At 38.2% G+C, this 19,110-nt stretch overlaps 1 protein-coding gene and 1 non-coding gene across 2 annotated transcripts in view; one reads left to right on the plus strand and one right to left on the minus strand.

The window, feature by feature from the left end:
• The window catches only part of LOC131165828 (scarecrow-like protein 33), a 37,142-nt gene extending 18,235 nt beyond the window's left edge, over positions 1–18,907 (minus strand). The window contains exon 1 of the mRNA XM_058123970.1: positions 18,797–18,907. Within this exon, the coding sequence (XP_057979953.1) occupies positions 18,797–18,907 (111 nt within the window). The remainder of the gene's footprint in view (positions 1–18,796) is intronic.
• On the plus strand, positions 14,834–14,939 carry LOC131147359 (small nucleolar RNA R71). Its single transcript, XR_009134746.1, has one exon. It is a non-coding gene; the product is annotated as a small nucleolar RNA R71 (small nucleolar RNA).
• Positions 18,908–19,110: the final 203 nt, after the last annotated feature.

Consider the following 19,110-nt stretch of genomic DNA (forward strand, 5'->3'; position numbering starts at 1 on the left):
TCGACTAGGCTATGGTCAGCCTGTTGACCAATAACCGGTTCGGTCGACCATGCATTTTTGTACAAGGAAGTTTGGTCGACTGAGTGTGCACATTTTGTGCACTTCGGTCTTGTTTCAAGCATTCAATCACCCTAATCAAATGATCAATCATATGTAAGCATGATTGAGTGTCCTAGGGTCATTTCTAGGTCCTTTTTGAGTGCACCGAAAAAATCCGGTGTCGATCGACCAAAGGGTTATCCCTAAGGTCATTCTATGGTCTTTGTAGGTACCTAAAGTTCAACTAGGATCGATTTGAGCATACCTACCTATCATGCAAGGTGCAAAATATTACAAGCCATAGGGTGTATAGTCCATAATAAATATTACATCCCAAAATATAGAAAACGAAAGATAAATACATATAACATAGAAAACTTCATTCTTTTGCACGAACACCACACGCCATCATGGTATGTCTCTCAGGCCGAATACACATGCACAGTGAACCTGCATGCAAGCCTTAGTACAATCATCAGTACCAAATGTATTTGTCATAATCAAAACTGGGTGTGACCTATCAGGTCAACAATCTCCCCCTTTTTTATGACGAAAAATACTTTGTGCAAAAGTGGGTACAACCAAGAAAGGCTCCCATTGACTTTATGCATAAAGATAATTAAAGTAATGGGTAAATAACGATTAAGCATAGTAAGCAATAATTTACCCACTTGTGTTACCCACTTTTGCCTCTTCTCCCCCTTTTGGCACTAGCAAAAAGGGCTAAGCAATAAAGTGCAAAGGCAAAATAAGTCATTTAGTTACAAAAGATATATTGGGAGGATTTTTGAAAAATTTGGCACCATGCCGTTTGAAAATAGACCATTCCCAATCATAACTTTGTACCTAAGTGCCTTATGTTAAGTTTCAATCAATAGAATACAGCACATACTCATCAATCAACTCAACCAATACATGATGATCAAGATTTATAACTTCTATCATTCAAAAAGATAATATGATCATATAATGCACAATGAATGACAAAGTATGATGTATAACAATTTGATCACACAAACTATATAACTAGTTATTTAAATGATTTAAATGACATGAAAACAAGGTTAGACCATAAACATACACAAACCATTACAATTGAAACATATCATAAGACCCGTTGAAAATTTGAGTTAAGAACACACGACATATGATCCCAAAATAAAGGTTTGAGTATAAACACAGTCTAACAAGTTCGCATGCATTTTTGTATGAAATTACCAAACTAGTTATGCAAGTTAAAACCATATAGTAAATAATAATAATAATAATAATAATAATAATAATAATAATAAGGCAAGAGAAAAAAAAATTATTTTTGAAATAAGTTCTTGCCTAAAGTATAAAAATAAATAAATATATATATGTATATGTATATATATATATATATATATATATATAAATATATATCCCCCTTATGATGTTTGTTTAAAGTACTAGGGGTTCCTGCTGAAAAAGAAACTTTAATTTTGAAAAAAGCAAGAAATATGTTTCTGGTTTTAGCATTTAAGTACATTCGTAACATAACCAGAAAACCAAAACCATAATGATCCTAAAAATTCAACAATCACATGCAAGATCATATGACAAACACAAACAGCTGTGGCAATATAAACATGCTTTAGATTATAATATTCAATAAAAACATTTCATTCAATCACAAGCCACACTCGATTCAAAAATAGATCTAAGCTAAACATATTTGTGAGCAAAATAAAATAGAAATTTATGTTTAGATGCTCCCCCTTTCAATTTGAGTATGTGCTTAGATTCTTTAACTACTTATACTAACCAAAGATTAATTTCATTATGCTTAGTAGTATAAGCCATCAATCCAAATCTTTAAAATCAATTATACTAAGTGTTTGTCAATTGCGTTTGTCACTTGATTAGTATAGTTGTGCCTATAGATCATAGATGCATCAGAGAGTATATACTAAGGCATGCAAAAATGTTCATGACCCAAGAATATTCCATATCAAATCATAAGCCTTTAAGTACTGGATATAATGTTTAGGGTATTCGCAAGAGCCTCGATATTTTAGTGGATGAAAGTGATGCATATGGATTCTTTATGTTCTTTCTATAGGGATGGAGCTGGGCTCCCCTAATTATTCGATGATTATGCAAGGATGAATTTTAATTTTCTATTTGGTTTCACTCATCCTTTCAAAAATGTTTTAATATTAATTTTATCATAATCATCTTTAGCACAAGGTTTTATTTTGGAAAAACTTCTGTTGAAATTTTGGCAGCATGCCGTCTATAAATAAGACAATTTCCTATAAAACTTGTATCTGATAGGTTCAAACAAGCAATTTTTATTTCAGTTCAAGGCACATGAGAACCTATAATCCACTACCAGCATGCAATTCACATCAACTGCATCCGCCATGTAGGAGGCATTCTAGACTAAGCATGCAATTAGGTAGTAATCAACAACTTAACAAAATATAATCCATCCATCAATGAATATAAATCATAGAAAGTAGGGGATAGATTTTAGTTCAGCACAGGCTATTGTTCATTAAGGCATTCAAGCATGTAGTATGATTATGAGAGCATTTAGTTAATGTAATAATCAAAGAAAGATGCTCCCCCTGAGTTATGTGCTTATTCAATTTATGCATATTCTTAATTATCAACTTTCTTTAGCCAAGGTTATTAAGATTTTCAATGAATTTAGAATTGGCATGAATTCTTTAGGCTTATTAGACCAAAGAGTCACAATGAATATCTTTGAGAGTTCTTGTTAGAATTGGTGTATTCCCAAGAGGGGGGGGGGTGAATTGGAGTTTTAAACTTTTTCTCCTAGGTTAATATATCCAACAACAGTATATGCACAATCTAGGGCCTGTCTATGCAATTTCCAAATGCGTAGATAAATATAATGTGGAAATTAAGTCATACGCATCATTCACCCATAACATACATGTGCGGTAAATATAAAGTGCCAAAATGTAAGTGAACACACGATATGTTATCGGGGTTCGGCCAACTGTGCCTACGTCCCCGCCTCAAGCACTCAAGCTTGAGGATTTCACTAATAGCTCACTTAAGATTGGAGCGACACCGTTTACAACCAGGTCAAATTAACACAGGGCTGACCTCAACCTTAACCAGGTCAATTAATGGGGCTGACCTCAACCTACACGCCTTAACAAGACGATGCACCTAACTTTCCTAACCGGGTCTAAGCCAATCCAGGACTTTTCCAGGGCTAGTCTCCCTCTTCAAGCCCGTGCCTAGAAATACAACCAAAGTGTATTACAATCAAATGGTACAGTAATTGTGCTTTCAAGTAAAGCAGATATGTACCCAAATGCGTGCAATAACATACACCACTATATAATTCAACATGTAAGCTCAATGTGGTCTAGATGGTTCAACTCTCAACTATGTTTTCTATCAGTGTAGTAATTACGTGAGAGTGTCAAACAAACAATCTTTGTATCACAAGAAATTTTCAATAAATGAGCTCAAACAAAGATGTCTAGTCTCAAGTATTTCAATCAACAGGATAGTTCCAGCATGTGAGTATTAAATGAAGTATAAGCTCGGTTTGCAAAAGATGCGTAATTTTTGTATTCAGAAAATAATATATGAGTGAAAGAATATTGCAACAAAGACAACTATCTCATATAAAAATATCTCTTCAAAATGTATTTATCAATATAAAGCACACTAGATATTTGAAGATGATTTTGAAAAGCTTTTGCAAACAAAAATACTATACGATCTTCTCAGGATATTGCAACGAAGGTGTAGACTTAGAAGATCTAACAAGGTCTTCTTAGGATAGACTTATCAACAAAGTCCCCTACGAATCCTTAGGTTTTGCTCTCTAATAAAATTGTGCCAAGAAAATAGAACAAGGAGAGCAAACCTATTCAAACACACTCAATCCACTTACAAATGATGTAGGCAGTGATAGAAGGCAAGTATGAGTGATTTGAGTAAGAAAATGAGTAGTATAGGGTTTTTATTTTTCAGAGAATTCTTCCCTAATCAAGGTGGCTAATCACTACTAATTTTCTCAAATGATCTCATATATATAGACATGGGAGAAAATATGACCGTTGGGGACCTATTGGGTATTATTAGAAAAGTTTAATGATGTTTAAAGCATTTTAACCCTGTTTAAAAAATATTAACTGTAGTAAAAAAATCAGGGCAACCTGAGAGGTCAGGTCGACCAAAAATGTTTCAGTCGACCAAGTTTCAAATGGTCCGGTCGACCAAGGAAATATTGAACTGAGGTCTTGGTCGACCAGGAGAGAGCGATTTCCTAATTTTCCGAGTTTCGAACGACCAGGGCATTTTGAACTGCCTGGTTTGGTCGACCAGACTACTAGGAATTCTCCTGAGGACCCTTCAGTCAACCAGGTAGTTGGAGAACAAATGTTCTTGGTCGACCAGATGGTCAACTGTTGACCCATGAGGGTTTTTGGTCTACCAGGGCCTTTTGAACTACCAGGTTCGGTCGACCAGGTGATCAAACTTTTGACCCCAAGGAGTTTCAGTCGACCAAGGCCTTTTGAACTACCTTGGCTGTTCGACCGGGTGGTCAAACTTTGACCCAAGGGAGTTTCGGTCAACCAGGGCCTTTTGAACTACCTTTGCTGGTCGACCGGGTGGTCAAACTTTGACCCAGGGTGTCTCGGTCGACCAGGCCAAAATGAACTGGCTTGGCTGGTCTACCGAAAGTGCATCGTGTGTTCATTTCGGTCCCGTATTGAAACAAGCAAGCCTTATTCAAGTGCCTAATAAATATATGTGAAAGTATGTGTGTCCTAAGGTCACTTGGGGTCCAATTTGAAGACACCGAAAAAGTCTGGTGTCGGTCGACCGAAGATCGACCAAAGGGTACACCCTAGGGTCTTTCGAAGGTCCTTTCTCATTCATGGTTTGGTTTGAGCTTATGTAGTAAATCATACATGTGATGTGTGTGTGAGCTTATTACAAACCAAATGCCTACTTACTATTACAGACCAATATAAATATATTACAATGCTGAATTAAAAATTGGTCTTCAAGCTTTTCTTGCTTTGTGCACATCTTGATCTTATGACCCTTAGTTCCTGCACAAAACCTCAAATGCTCATTAGATACAATGAGTAATTGTTATAATCAAAACCGGGCGTGACCAATAAGGTCAACAGTTCTAAGCCTATATTTGCCTCTTTTCTTATGATTTACAATACGTGAGAGGCCCAAGTTCAAATTGCTTGTCTTTCTTATCGTTCATGCATGGGTTTCTTAATTATTGCATTTTCATATATGTTGAAACCTATAGCATTCATACTAGCCATTTAACTTAATTCGTGAGAATGAAGCTCTAAAATATTTGATTTAAAGTTTGAGAGCTTATGAAGCAAATTAAAATACATACTCTTAAGGTTTTAATATCTATTATGTTTGGAAGAATATTTAAGATAGGCAAGACATTTTTCAGGATTGGAAGTCTAAAGATATTGTCCTAACTATTTTAGCAAAGAGCTCTAAAGTATATGAATTTTGGCTTTAGCTCTTTGGTGATTGGAAAGTATCCTTTAGGTATGATCATAATTTTTTTATCAAGAATATGAACCAGTGAGAGGGTGGATCTTTACTTGATGTGATCATGATTAGTCAAAATTCCCAGTGGAGGATATGGTGAACCAAAATTAGAAGATTTTTATATTTTAAGAACAAAAGGAAATACTTCCATTAATCATTGAAACTAGAATCCCTTAACGGTTGCCTCTAATTTTGATTATGGAAGGATTTCTTTTAATGAGCATAAAAAATATTTGGAATTTATGATCAATAGTGTTTTAAGCCTAGAGTAATGACTGCTACTTGTTCAAGGCTTTTAAATTCAAGGATGGTTTAAGATTAAATGATATATAGTGTGAGATGGATTCCCTAAACCACAAGCTTGTGCAATGGACAAAGTATGCTTAACTTAAAGATTTGTATATTCAAGTATGAATTAAGCAATTTGAAATTTAAATACAAGGCAAACATGCCATGTCCATTTGGAAGTGGATTTTTATTCAAGCAGCCAATAATTTCAAATTTCAACCAAGGAATATATGCATTAAGTTCATATTGGTTATTTTTCTTGAATTTCTGTATTGGCTTGATTTTTCAAAATACTTAGTATGTAAAATTTTAAATAGTAGACATATACTAAGATTTTACATTTTCAGCCCCGAACCATTTCTTAGGCCTTTAGAAGACATTACCCCCTATAGCTAATCCTAACTACTAAAGAAGAATTATGTGATCATGTAATTCCTATTTAAGCAAATTCTTCCTTGAATTTCAAGGGTTTTTCATTCTTAAAAACCCATATCATTTTTCTACCTTTTATTCTCGATGGGTTAGGAGTCGGCGATTCTTTAATCTTCCATACTTGTTTGGGTTTCACACCTTTTCTTTTAAATGGGCAATCAGATTTTGTGTGCCCCTTCTTTTTACATAGAATGCATGTGGTGTGAGTGTATGGACTAGAAGAGGTACTAGCATAGTGTTTCGATTCTTTTACAAAGTATCCCATGTATAGGTTTTTTCTTTTCTTAGTTACGATTCCATTAAAACCCATACCTTCTTTGTAAACATTATTGAGTTTCATAAGTTCTTTAGACATATTGTTTGCTTTATTTTCAAGATCAAAGATATGAAGATCCTTTTCATTTTCAATTGTAAGTTGGGATCTTACGTTTTTAAGCTCTTTTTGTAGCACAACATTCTTGTTTTCCAAATTCGTGATTTTCAAATCCTTTTCTTTATTAACAAGAATTTGTGATTCAAGTTCTTTCAATGATGCCTCATTCTTGTTTTTCAAAATATTGTAGCGTTCAAGTGTTTTAGCAAAAGACTTATGAGTTCTAATATATTCAACTTGTAGTTCTTCATAAGTAGGCATGCTCTCACTATCACTACTATCATATGATTCACAATCTGACATATCATTCAATTTAGCACATGAATCATTATTTTGGTTGTCCTTGAGCCATCATAGGGATGGAGGTAAACTTTTTATTAATCATTATTTTTCAACACTCCTCCAGATGTACTCCATCACACATAAAGTCGCCACATCATACCATCCCCAAAGCAATGGCCAGGTGGAAGTGTCTAAATAAGAGATCAAAATCATTTTAGAAAAACCAGTGCGACCAGATAGAAAGGATTGGTTATCTCAATTAGACAGCACTCTTTGGGCATATAGGACAGCGTACAAGACTCCCTTCAATATGTCCCCTTATCGCTTGGTGTATGGCAAAGCCTGTCACTTGCCGGTTGAGTTAGAACACGGGCGTATTGGGCTATTAAGAAATTCAGTTTTGATATGGATGCTGCAGGAACTCATCGCTGCCTGCAGCTCAATAAGTTGGATGAACTCCGCAATTCTTCCTATGAAAGTGCCAGGACATACAAAGACATGATGAAAGCTTTTCACGACAGACACATAGTAGTGAAATCCTTTGTGCCACAACAAAAAGTATGGCTTTTCAATTCAACATTGAAACTATTTCCAGGCAAACTATGCTCCTGCTGGCAGGGTCCCTATGTTGTAACCCAGGTGTTCTCTTATGGGGCAATTGAGATATAAGACCCTACAAATAATACACATTTTAAGTTGAATGGTCAAAACTTAAAACCATACATAGAGGGCGTCATGAAGGGACTAGTTGAGAAGATATATTTATGTGATCTAGTATACCTGCCTTGGGCTTCAATGTGTTTGGCTGAAGACGGTAAACTTAGCGATTCTGGGAGGCAACCCAATAGGTTTTCCTTTCTTTTAGGTCTTTAGATTATTTCCCACAGATGAGCCAGATTTCAAATTAGTTAGTTTGTGTTTTAAAATAAGTTAGGGGTTTAGCTACTGGGGCGACGAGCATAGGAATGAGTATGACTTGGTCGAAACAGTCAAACTTGTTTAAGACCCTGTTCGCACTTGGTTTCTTTTCCATTCCCACCCTCGTGTCTCTTGGTCAACCTCATTGTGCGACTCCTAGCCTTAGTCGCTACCACACCCTCTACCATCACTAAGTCTCCTACCTTTGATCAAAGGACTCATTACCTAACTCATACCAACGCCATTTCCCTCTGTCCCAGCTCACTTATGATAATGCAGCTCCGTTCCAGGAAGACAAAAATGGAACCCGTCCGATTCTCTCACTCGACTTCTCGCCAGAGTCAGCACCATAGGAGAACACAAAGTGCACGATCACCTGCCCTACAATCACATCTGACATCCCACCTGTTACCTGCCAATATACCATCGACGACTCTGGGACGCATTAGTGGAAGCACTAGGAAAGATCATTACGGCCATTACAATGTATGATAGCCCTGGTAGTTCTGCCACCAAGCCTCTCCTAGTCACCGACTCCAACTCGGACAATGATCGTGGCTAGGTCTCCATTCCACCTACTTCGTGTATTTGGTTTCCCCCCACCCCCCCGGTTTTTCCTTTAGCACACCATGATATTTTGACCTTGTCTATATCTGTAAAGCCTCTTATGCTCTGTAATACAATTTTTGCTCACTAATGGCAACCTTCATGGTGCTTCTAGTTCCCTCGTGTGCTACAGTGTATTTGCATATATGTTAGTCTAGTTATTAATTTTTCTTTCGGTGCACTATTGGTTCTTCTTAGTCACTAGCTCTGTATTATCTTTTGCCTAGGTCCTATTTTCTTTCACCACTTCAGTGAGGACACTGAAGTTCTAAGTTGGTACTAGGAGTAATACAATGCATGGCACATTCAGGCACACTAAAGGACACACTTTTCCCAATTTTTAGAGACATTTAAAATTTTTCTCAATGAATAGTACATCCTTCATAACACGATAAAAACTAGTTTATCCTTTTTACATACACCTATATAACTCAGACCTATATGCCTAGGCCCATTTATTATATGACTCTATTATGCTCACTAAAAAGGTGGTCACTTGTACATGGTCTCACATTAAACGGCCCAATGAACTATCATGCTGCTCTGGAAAGATCGATTAGTGACTCGATTGTGTTAATATTGTTGTGTGCAATCTTGTATTCGATGGTACTTCATAAGGCTTAAAAACACACTTACATGGGATCTTTAACATGTAGGGTGCTTTGAGAGCATTGAGAGAACAACCGTGCCGACTATGACACCTTGTGAGGTACTGTTGGGGCATTCATTCATTACTCAAGTTTTTAACATCAACCTCTGAGTTTATAAAACTCAACTTTACTTTTTTCTATATTCACTTTGTCAAACTAGCCTTTATTCTTGAAATTGCTGGCCTAGAGGTGACATCAAGTGGGAAGATATAAACTTAGGTCTTATAGTTTACTCAAAATATCAAAATTGAGCCACCTTAGAGATCCCTTCCAAGCTGAATTTCTTACTGGAGGTATGAAGATAACCAAAGGTGTAATAATTGTTCCAACCTACCAATAAATGAAAGTCAAAGGATAGAAGGAATGGAAGCTATTAAAAAAAAAAACTATTCCAGATGCAAGCAAAATGGCAAACAAACGACACGACACCATGATTCGTACAAATACCTGAAAGTTTCAAGCTAACCAATGCATATGCAGTGTTTATGTCAAGTCTATGAAAGGATTGATCTATGGTGGTCTCAATTGAGTATGGCGAGTAGGTGAGAAGATGCTAAGGTGAAGGACCTGACACTTCAAAATAGGCTAGATCCTAACCATAGGAGGCTAGTCCACTCCATACTTAACGTTCGTTCTTAAAAATATATGGGATGTTTGATCATATATTATCCCTCACATATGAGAGTGAACCCCTTTCCTTGAGTGTATTCTGTTATGAGGGTATATCAGTAAGGTTGAGTCAAGAAAATTGTTCTGTAGGTGTCCAAAGATACCATGAGCATGACAGATCATGCACCTTACACATGCCTTGTGATGTAACCTAGCAATGCTTGAATCTATATAGTAATATTAGTACCGAATTAAAATTTATGCTGATCCCTTGAGAGTTTTATCTTTAGTGTCATTGCTATGCTGTGTTGAGATCTATATGAATGAATTGCTACGAAGGATGTATAATGGAATCATGAATGAACAGGTCTACATGTGACTGGGTCATATCTTTGTATATGAAATGGTAAGGTCCTTGTTATATGAAAATATTTTCTATATTCACTGAGCAGGTGTTTGTGGGAATCACCCTACAAACCCTCACGATACTAGAACTCATCCACTAGGATCAACCTAGGGATATAAAGCATTATTGCATATGGTAAATGCAATCATGTTTCCCGTGAAAGAGGATATAGGTAGTATTTGGTAGTTTTCTTAGATTTTGCTTTGCTCGAGAACTAACAATGTGTAAGTTGGGGTTTGTGATGAGTCGCTAAAATATATGATTTTAGACCCTCATTTACCTATGCCTATCCTCATTTTATTATATATTGACCCAGAGTTATCATTGTTCAAGCAATGCAAGGTTTGTTTGGCTTTTCAGGAAAAACATAATAAAACAATGGAGTTAGGCATTATAAGAAGCCAAGAAGAATTTGGGGGACTTGAAGCTCGAATTCATACGTTTAGCCAAGATCCAAAAGTTGCATAGTATAAATGGACACAAAGATGATGCTCGATCATGTGGCGCAACCAGCAAACCATAGGGACGACTTAGTCTTCCATTGCATACTCCAAGGTTTATACTGAGATCGAATTGTTGCAAGGTTCGACCAAGTGTTTGACCAAGCCACCTACTGGGTTGACCATGTCGAGATGATGAGGTAGAACTAAAATTTAGAAGTATCAAGATTTTCGACAAAGTGTTCGACTAAAAGACCTTCAGGGGCAACCATGTCGAGATACTGAGATTTCCTAAAGATCAAGATACTGTATGTCTCGACCATCAAGACCCTAAGGCGACACGAAGTCTAAAGCAGTGGAGATTTGAATCTCCGACTTCCCATGAGTCTGTACCAAGGCACACACAAGAATGATGAAGGAGCGACTTGGTCGACAACGACAATCTGCCACGCTAGATCTTCTACAAACTTTCCTATATTGCAAAACAAACTTTGTAAACCCTAGAGCCTATAAATATTTTCTATGAACATGAGCTCCAGGTCCCTCTTTGGCTTCTTTTAGGTTAGTGATAGAATTAATATGTCATTGAGAGCCAAGTTAGAGTAGGAGTAGCATAGTTTTCAATTCCTATTTCGGTGTGTGCATGAAGTGTTCGTCGGCCTGTGGCTACCGGAGGCGTTCATGTGTTATCCGTGTATATTACACGATCACTCATCTTGTAATTCTTGGTGTTAGTGATAGACATTTTGAATAATAAAGGGATGATATTTTTACTCTTACTTTCATTTACATGCTTTCGTTTACTGCTTTCCATTTACCTATTGTGTGTTTGATGAAGAATTGCAGATTTTGATAGACACATCTATCTATCAGTTAGAGGGAAATAGTTAGCTATGGAATAGAGGAGGTGTTCGTTCATCATTGAGAGAGGGTATACTTCGGTTCTCGACCATGCTCCAGATGGTTGGTGCACCCTTGCTACCCTGTGCCCTCGATCTCCCCTCTCCCGCTTTGGCCTGCTCGAGTTAGTATTTCTATGGAGGTCTGGATGAATGTAGGTGGAGGCATGATGTTCCAGTGTCTGATTTTGACCACAGTATTGCTTTGTAGGAGTATGGTAACTCACAAATTTACTTGCTTTCCAGTAGTATAAATTTACTCAATTTTATTTAATCGCTTTGTAGTATTTAGAAACAACCACCATTGCAAAATATCACCTTTTACTTCTTTTTCATAACAAGGCCATAATAAACTAACTTTGAAATGGTTTATTAACTGTGCTTCAAGCCCCTTTGGATCGATACCTAAGTTACCCACTTTCTACTAAACTTGGGATAGTTAGGTTTATAAATATTATTTTTGGTAGTTAAGGACCCAAGCCTTGGTAAATCTACTAGGACTAATATGACTGAAAAGGGTATGGTAATGGTTGCAGGTCAGGCCCAGGAAGCAAAGGCACCATTATAGGAGGATTAGGAACCTCTGATGGTGGGATATATGGCATGGTCGGCTGGAAGTGGTGGAATGGTAGGGGTCAGGAAACCATACCTCATGAACAACAATAGAGGTCTGGTCCATGAATGGTGGTGTTACTCCCCACGACAAACTCTCTAGTCATGGAGCCGACCCCTGTCGTGCCATGGTTTGAAGTCATTGCCTCTTGGCAGCAGGCTAATATGACACATGGGAGGATTCTAGAGATGAATTAGATGGAGAAGACATCCTGAGGGGGTGCAATGGGGCTACACATTGCTCTAATAGCACGTGCGAGAAGGGGGCGACTATGCTCACCCAAGTTGTAATAAGAAGGCGAGAGATGCAGAGTCGAGGTCGAGTAGAATTTAAACAACTTCTTAATTTTTCTCAACCAGGTCACATCATGTTCATTTCTAGTCACGGACTTGGTTGACCTTCTCAGTATCTCCCAATCTAATAACGGTGCAGGGATTCGACCAGGTTGCCCTCGTACGTGATCGTCGTTGTGCTTTGTCATACTCCTAGAGTACACTAAATCCTATGCAATAGACACTCAACCCACTTAACCTACTCCAAAAATTCTATGGACAAAATAAAAGATGAAAAACTGTCTCTTTTCCTCCCAAAAGTGCTAAGTTTACCGTCTTCAGCTAGACATTTATCGGGTTGCCTCCTGGAAGCACTAAGTTTACCACCTTCAGCCAAACACTTCAAAGCTTATTTTAAAGTCATCCTGGTTCCCAACTAACATTGGTTTCTTCCTCCTCTTCCTCACACCTTCAGTTGTATACCCCAACTTAGCTTCAGATTTGGGCTCCCAATCATGTTTTAGCATAGATTGCTCAAGGGAGTCCCTAAATTCAGCATGGGTAGGGCTGTCGAGCAGTAGTGTAATTTTCAAATGGTGTTTCCATAACATTGAAGGAGTTGCTTCCCTAAAAATTTTGTCAATTACTTCTTCTTACACATCTTGGACGGCTTTCAGATATTTTCAAGAAGCATTAAATATGTTTAGCCTGCGTTGCTTATGGCCCCATGAGATGTCCATAATCCACATCCTACATTGAATGCTTGCGTTAGCCGTGGCTAGCAATGGTCATCCCAAAAGGACAAGGATCAGGTTGGTGGAGGTCTCCATATAAAAAATGATAAAGTCAATGGGGTAATGGAAATCTCCCACCTTGACTACCACATCTTCTACCACACCCCGGGATTGCTTAAGAGATCAATCAGCAAGGCATATGGAAACCGAGGTGGGTTGCAACATTCTTAGGTTAAGTTTCTAATAGGCCGAGTGTGAAAGAATGTTCACACTTGCACCGAAACCCAGAAGAGCCCCATCAATGGTGTAATTACCAATTACACACGGGATCGTAGGTGAGCCTAGGTCTTTTAGTTTAGGAACCACGTGCTTTCGTATTATGGAACTCATATGCTCGGCATGCTTAACCAAACCATCCATCTGTACCTTTGATTTTGTCTGTTGCATTGACAAGTCCTTAAGGAATTTTATAAACACAGGTAATTGCTCAATGTCATCGAGGAGAAGCCTATCCATTCACAGTTGTTTAAATATATCCTAGATGAACTCGATGGAAGCCGCTTTCCTAAATATAGAGGGTGCGAGTGGGGTTGCTAGATGTGTCACTGAGTATCTATGAAAAGCCCTATGGGGGGCGAAGTGAGGTGTGGTTCTTTTGGTGGTGGGTGTGAGACTCGATGGTCTGTTTACCTGACTAAAGGAAGAGAGAGTGCATGAATCCGCATTGGGTACATCCAATTTTTCATCTTGGCTCTCCCCCGTGCTCGACTGCACTTTACCTTGTTTAGGTGTTAGTCTGCCATTTTTAAATGTAGTTACTGCCTGGGCTTGCTCATAGTTTGAGGAGGGTCCAGCCTCCGGTTCACATGCTACCTCATATTGTACCTTTGGATTTATGATGGGTTGACTTGCTAACTTACCCTCATCCCTTCGACTTAAAGCAACGGCTAGCTGTCCAATGGCAGTTTCTAGCTTTGCAATATATTAGGAAATGGAGTGAAGAAGTTGCTGGTCCACTTGACGGTCAACCTCAATTCCCTTAAGGGCTATCAACACTGTCTCTTGGAATGAATAATATTTGGATTGAGGTGGAGGCGGATGCTAAATGGTCAAAGATTAAGGCATTGAGTTCAGATGGTTTTGGAAATTTTGATATGGGTGTGGAGGCACAGCACTAGGGTTTTGTTGAGGTCTTTGGCTTTGAAAACCTGGAGCTTGCAGCTTCTAAGAGATGTTTGGATGTTGTTTCCACCAAGGATTTTAGGTATTCGAATAAGGGTCATTAGATGACTTATCGTACCAATTGTGAGTGGCCTTTACTTCCTTCTACCTAAGCTTAGGCTGAGAATGCACGTGAGGCCAGTTGTAACATGATGGGAAGGATCGGAGCAGATTGCACAAACCTCTACAGAAGCTCTGGTCTACAGTCCTAAGGATAGACATTGATCTAACTTTTTAGATATGGCATGCAATGTTGGGGCTAGGTCTTGGCCAGTGGCCAACTCATAAACTCCTTTTGGTTTGGAATTTGATGCATTAGGCAGTCTACGAGTGGCAGCCATGTGCTGCTAAGAATTTTCTACCAGATTTTTGAAGAGAATCTAGGTCTCATTCTCGTGCTTAGTGAGGAAAGTACCTCCACACGACGCATCAACCATAGGCCTATCTCTCTCAACCAACCCTTCGTAGAAAGTTTGGACTAATTGCCACTTGGGGACTTGGTGATGTGAGCATTTATAGAGAAAATCCCTAAAGTGCTCCCAAGTCTCAAAAAAGAGTTCCCCGTCCATTTGTGAGAAACTTTTGACATATCTATGAAACTGATTAGTCTTCCCAATTGGGAAGTTCTTTTTAAGAAATTCATACTGCGTGGTGGCCCAGTTGGTCACCGAGTTTAGTTTTAAGTACGTCAATCAATATTTGGCTTGATCCTTCAAAGAGAACGAGAAAAGCCTAAAATGGAGAGCATCATCACTAAAATTAGGAATGCGGATGGTGGAATAGATTTCCAAGAACTCGTCTAGATACTGATAATGTTTTTTAGTAGAATTCTTATGAAAGTTGGGAAGGATTGAGATAATTGAAGTCTTAATCTCAAATTGGGCCACCTGAACATTTGGGAACTTGATGTAGGATGGCGATGTGTATGCATTAGGTACATAGCAGTCCCTAAAAGGCCGCAGGTGTTGCTTTCCCACCATAGGTAGGTGAGGAGCATGGGGTTTTGGGATTTGTTCCGTGGGAACTGGTGGGTTATCTTTGGCCATTGCTTTCAGTTTAGACGCCTCAACTTTCTTTCGATTATAGATAGGTTTTCTAAAGGACCTACGAGAATTTTCAATCTTAATATCTATCAAAAATGTGGGAAGACCAGACACCAGACCATCACCATGTCATGAGCAGGCACAGGTGGTAGTTGCCAGGCAAAACAATGGAACAAAAAAAGAAAGATTAGGCAAGGGCAAGGGTGATGAAATGAGAAGAGGAATGGAAGGCAAGCTTAAATGCTTATTCTGAGAAGTTCATACCCTTGACTAGGGGAATGTTGCCACACTTCACCCTGCAGGCTCCCTCGAAATCTACAAAGGAAGAAGGTGAAGATTCTATGATGAGCACCTTTAGAAAGGCAAAAAATGATCTTTTCCTTTTAGATGACATTAGAAGAAGGCTTCACTACAAAAATTTTCTTCAGGAGCTATGCATTCAAAAGCGGGAATCCATAGTGCACCTGAATCAAGAAGTCCAATAGACCGAAACCGTTAGTTCAATTTCTCTAAGATCTATCCCTCTTAACCTTAAATACCCGTGTGCAGCCACGATTTCCTGTATAATAGGAACATGTATTGTTGACAAGGCTTTTTTAGATTTGGGGGCTAGTGTGAACATACACTACCCTATTTAGTCTATAAGAAAGCTGGTTTAGGAGTTTTGCAGCCAACCCTAGTTACATTGCGATTTGCTTATCAATTCGTGAAAAGACCCCGGAGCATGATAAGGGATGTCCTAGTTAAGGTAGATGAATTCCTCTATCCTACTAATTTCTTTGTGCTAGACATGGCATTTGTCAACCCATCACAGCAGCAAGTCCGGTCCTTTTGGGCTGACCATTTTTAGCTACTACCAATGCATGAATTCAACGTAGAACATGTGTAATGGACATCTACTTTGGCAATTTGCAACTCCAACTTAACGTGTTCCACACTCGGCAGCATGAACCTGACAATCTACTTTACAATGAGGTCGATATGATCAACAAAGGTCTGGTACAAGAGGCATCCCCAACTTCATCAAGAGAATCCCTTGAGAATAAAGATCCAAATGACCAACCCACCGTAATAAGTTTAGAGAATCCGGGTAACCAAATTCCTGCATCCAATAAGTTGACCTCTACAATGGGAGGGAGACCCTAGAAAGCACTGTTTGAAAGCCTCCCTACTCTCTCTAGTGTATCGGCATGACCTTTTATTGAGGTTCCTCCGGTGCTCGAATTAAAACCTTTACCACCTTCACTCAAGTAAGTTTTTTGGACCCTCAAGAAACCCTGCCTGTGATCATATCGTCTAGCCTGAATAGCTCATAAGAGTTAGGGCTCATTCAGGTTCTATAGAAATATACAAGAGTAATATGATGGTTAGTAGCTGATCTTAGGGTAATTGACCCATCCATCTGCATGCACTGAAGTCACCTTGAGCCAAATTCTAGACCCATCTAGGAGATGCAATGGAGACTCAACCCCAATATTAAGGAAGCGGTGGTGAAAGAAGTAGTTAAACTCCTAGATACAAGGATCATATTCCCTATATATGATAGTGAATTCGTGAGCTCTTGCAAATGGTCCTAAAGAAATCAAGAATCACTATCGTGAAGAATGATTAGGGTGAGGGCATCCCCACTCATGTTACCAGTGGTTGGAGAGTGTGCATAGATTATAGGAAACTAAACAACCTCACTTGAAAGGACCATTTCCCATTACCATTTATCGATCAAATCCTATAGATATTGGCGGGACAAAATTTTAATTGCTTCTTGGATGGATACTTAGGGTACAATCAGGTCACAATCCACCTAGATGATCAAGAGAAGACCACATTCACCTACCCGTTTGGAACCTTCACATATCAGAGGATGCCTTTTGGGCAATGCAATATCTTGGCAACATTTCAAAGGTGTATGTTGGCCATATTCTCTAATATGGTGGAAAAATTTCTTGAGGTGTTCATGGATGATTTCTCCGTGTTTGGGCCATCCTTTGATGCATGCTTGGATAATCTGTCCAAGGTCCTAGCGAGATGTGTAGAAGCAAACCTAGTGCTAAGCTGGGAAAAGAGTCATTTCATGGTCCAGGAAGGCATAGTATTAGGACACATTGTCTCAGCTAGAGGAATTAAAGTAGATAGGGAAAAAGTGGAACTGATTTCGAAATTACCACCCCTACTTCGGTTAAACAAATAAGGTCATTCTTAGGACATGCTGGTTTCTATCGGCGATTAATCAAGGACTTCAACAAAATTTCACTGCCATTGACCAATTTGTTATTAAAAGTCACACCCTTCAAATTTGATGAATCTTGTCTTGGTGCGTTTGAAACTCTGAGGACACTGCCCTCCTCTGCCCCGATAATGCAGCAGCTTGATTGAGCTTTTCCTTTCAAAATCATATGTGATGCATCAGCTCATGCTGTCAAGGCCGTGCTAGGACAATAAATCAGTAAGTTACCTCATGTGATCTATCAATCTACTAAGACTTTGCAAGGAGCATAACTAAATTACACTACCACCGAGAAAAAACTCCTAGCTATCGTCTTTGTGTTGGAAAAATTATACTCCTATCTACAGGGATCCAAGGTTATTGTATAGTCAGATCATGTTGCTTTTAGGTCTCTCCTTAATAAAAAAAAAACCAAACCCAGGCTAATAAGGTGGATTTTGCTCCTACAAGAATTTGACTACGAGATTTGGAAAGGAAGGGTGTTGGCCTTACAAGGCTTAAAATCTTGTTATCTTGTTTTGACGCTAACAAACAAGTGGAATTTAACATAATTGTGTGAGTAATGTTGCCTCAAGGCTCATATATGAGAAAGCAAGGTCAAAGTGCTCACAAGGATCAACTGAAGCTTAAAAGAGTCAAAACATGGATTTAAAGATGATATATTAAACCTTGAAGAATATGAGGACATGAATGAGTTGTTGAAAGCCAAGCAATATTAAAGTCAAAGGAGCCAAATAAAGGTAAAGTGAGAAAGCTCAAAAAATATGAAAGTTTAAAGAAAAGATGGACTCAATCCAAGGACAAAGCATGAAGACTTGAGCATTTAGAATATTAATGTCTTAGAAGTATCATGTAAGTGCTTTAATGTTTCAAATATCGTTTGAAATATTTTGAAGCTCTTAGGTTAACCTCTTGGACCTAGATACCTTTTAACATACTTGGAAAATATTTTTATAAGGTCAAAAATTATTTTCAAAAGGTTAGAATCATTTTTGGAATGAAAAGCACCAAAAAGAGTTTTCCAAATGCTATCAATTTTTATACATCCACATTGAGGTGCATTTTTCTCTACCTAAAACTCCTTATTTTAAAAAGTGTTCAACATGAAAGTTGTAGGTTTTCTCTTATATTTCTTTTGGCACTAAGAACACCTAATTTGGAGTTATACAGAAAAAGTTGTGAGCAAAATACCGAAGCGGGATCATAGCTATCAGCCAATCGAACATTGTTCACGGGAGGCACTTCAACTAACTGAACAGCATACTGAACCACTTCGAACGTCTGAACCCTATCTTCAGTCATCTAACCCTGTGTCCAGTTCATTTTTTAAAGGGTCTCAGGAACTTCAGATGACTGAACTTGACTCTTCAGTCATCTGAACACTGTTCAACGGGCAGATTTTTTAAAATTTAATAATTTAAATAATAGTTGTTTGAGCTCCAAATTTTATAACAACTCGGGAAACTCTCCAAGGAAACTTTAGCAACATGGAAACAAGTCTAATT

Source organism: Malania oleifera, chromosome 1, assembly GCF_029873635.1.
Source record: "Malania oleifera isolate guangnan ecotype guangnan chromosome 1, ASM2987363v1, whole genome shotgun sequence".
Taxonomy (NCBI): Eukaryota; Viridiplantae; Streptophyta; class Magnoliopsida; order Santalales; family Ximeniaceae; genus Malania; species Malania oleifera.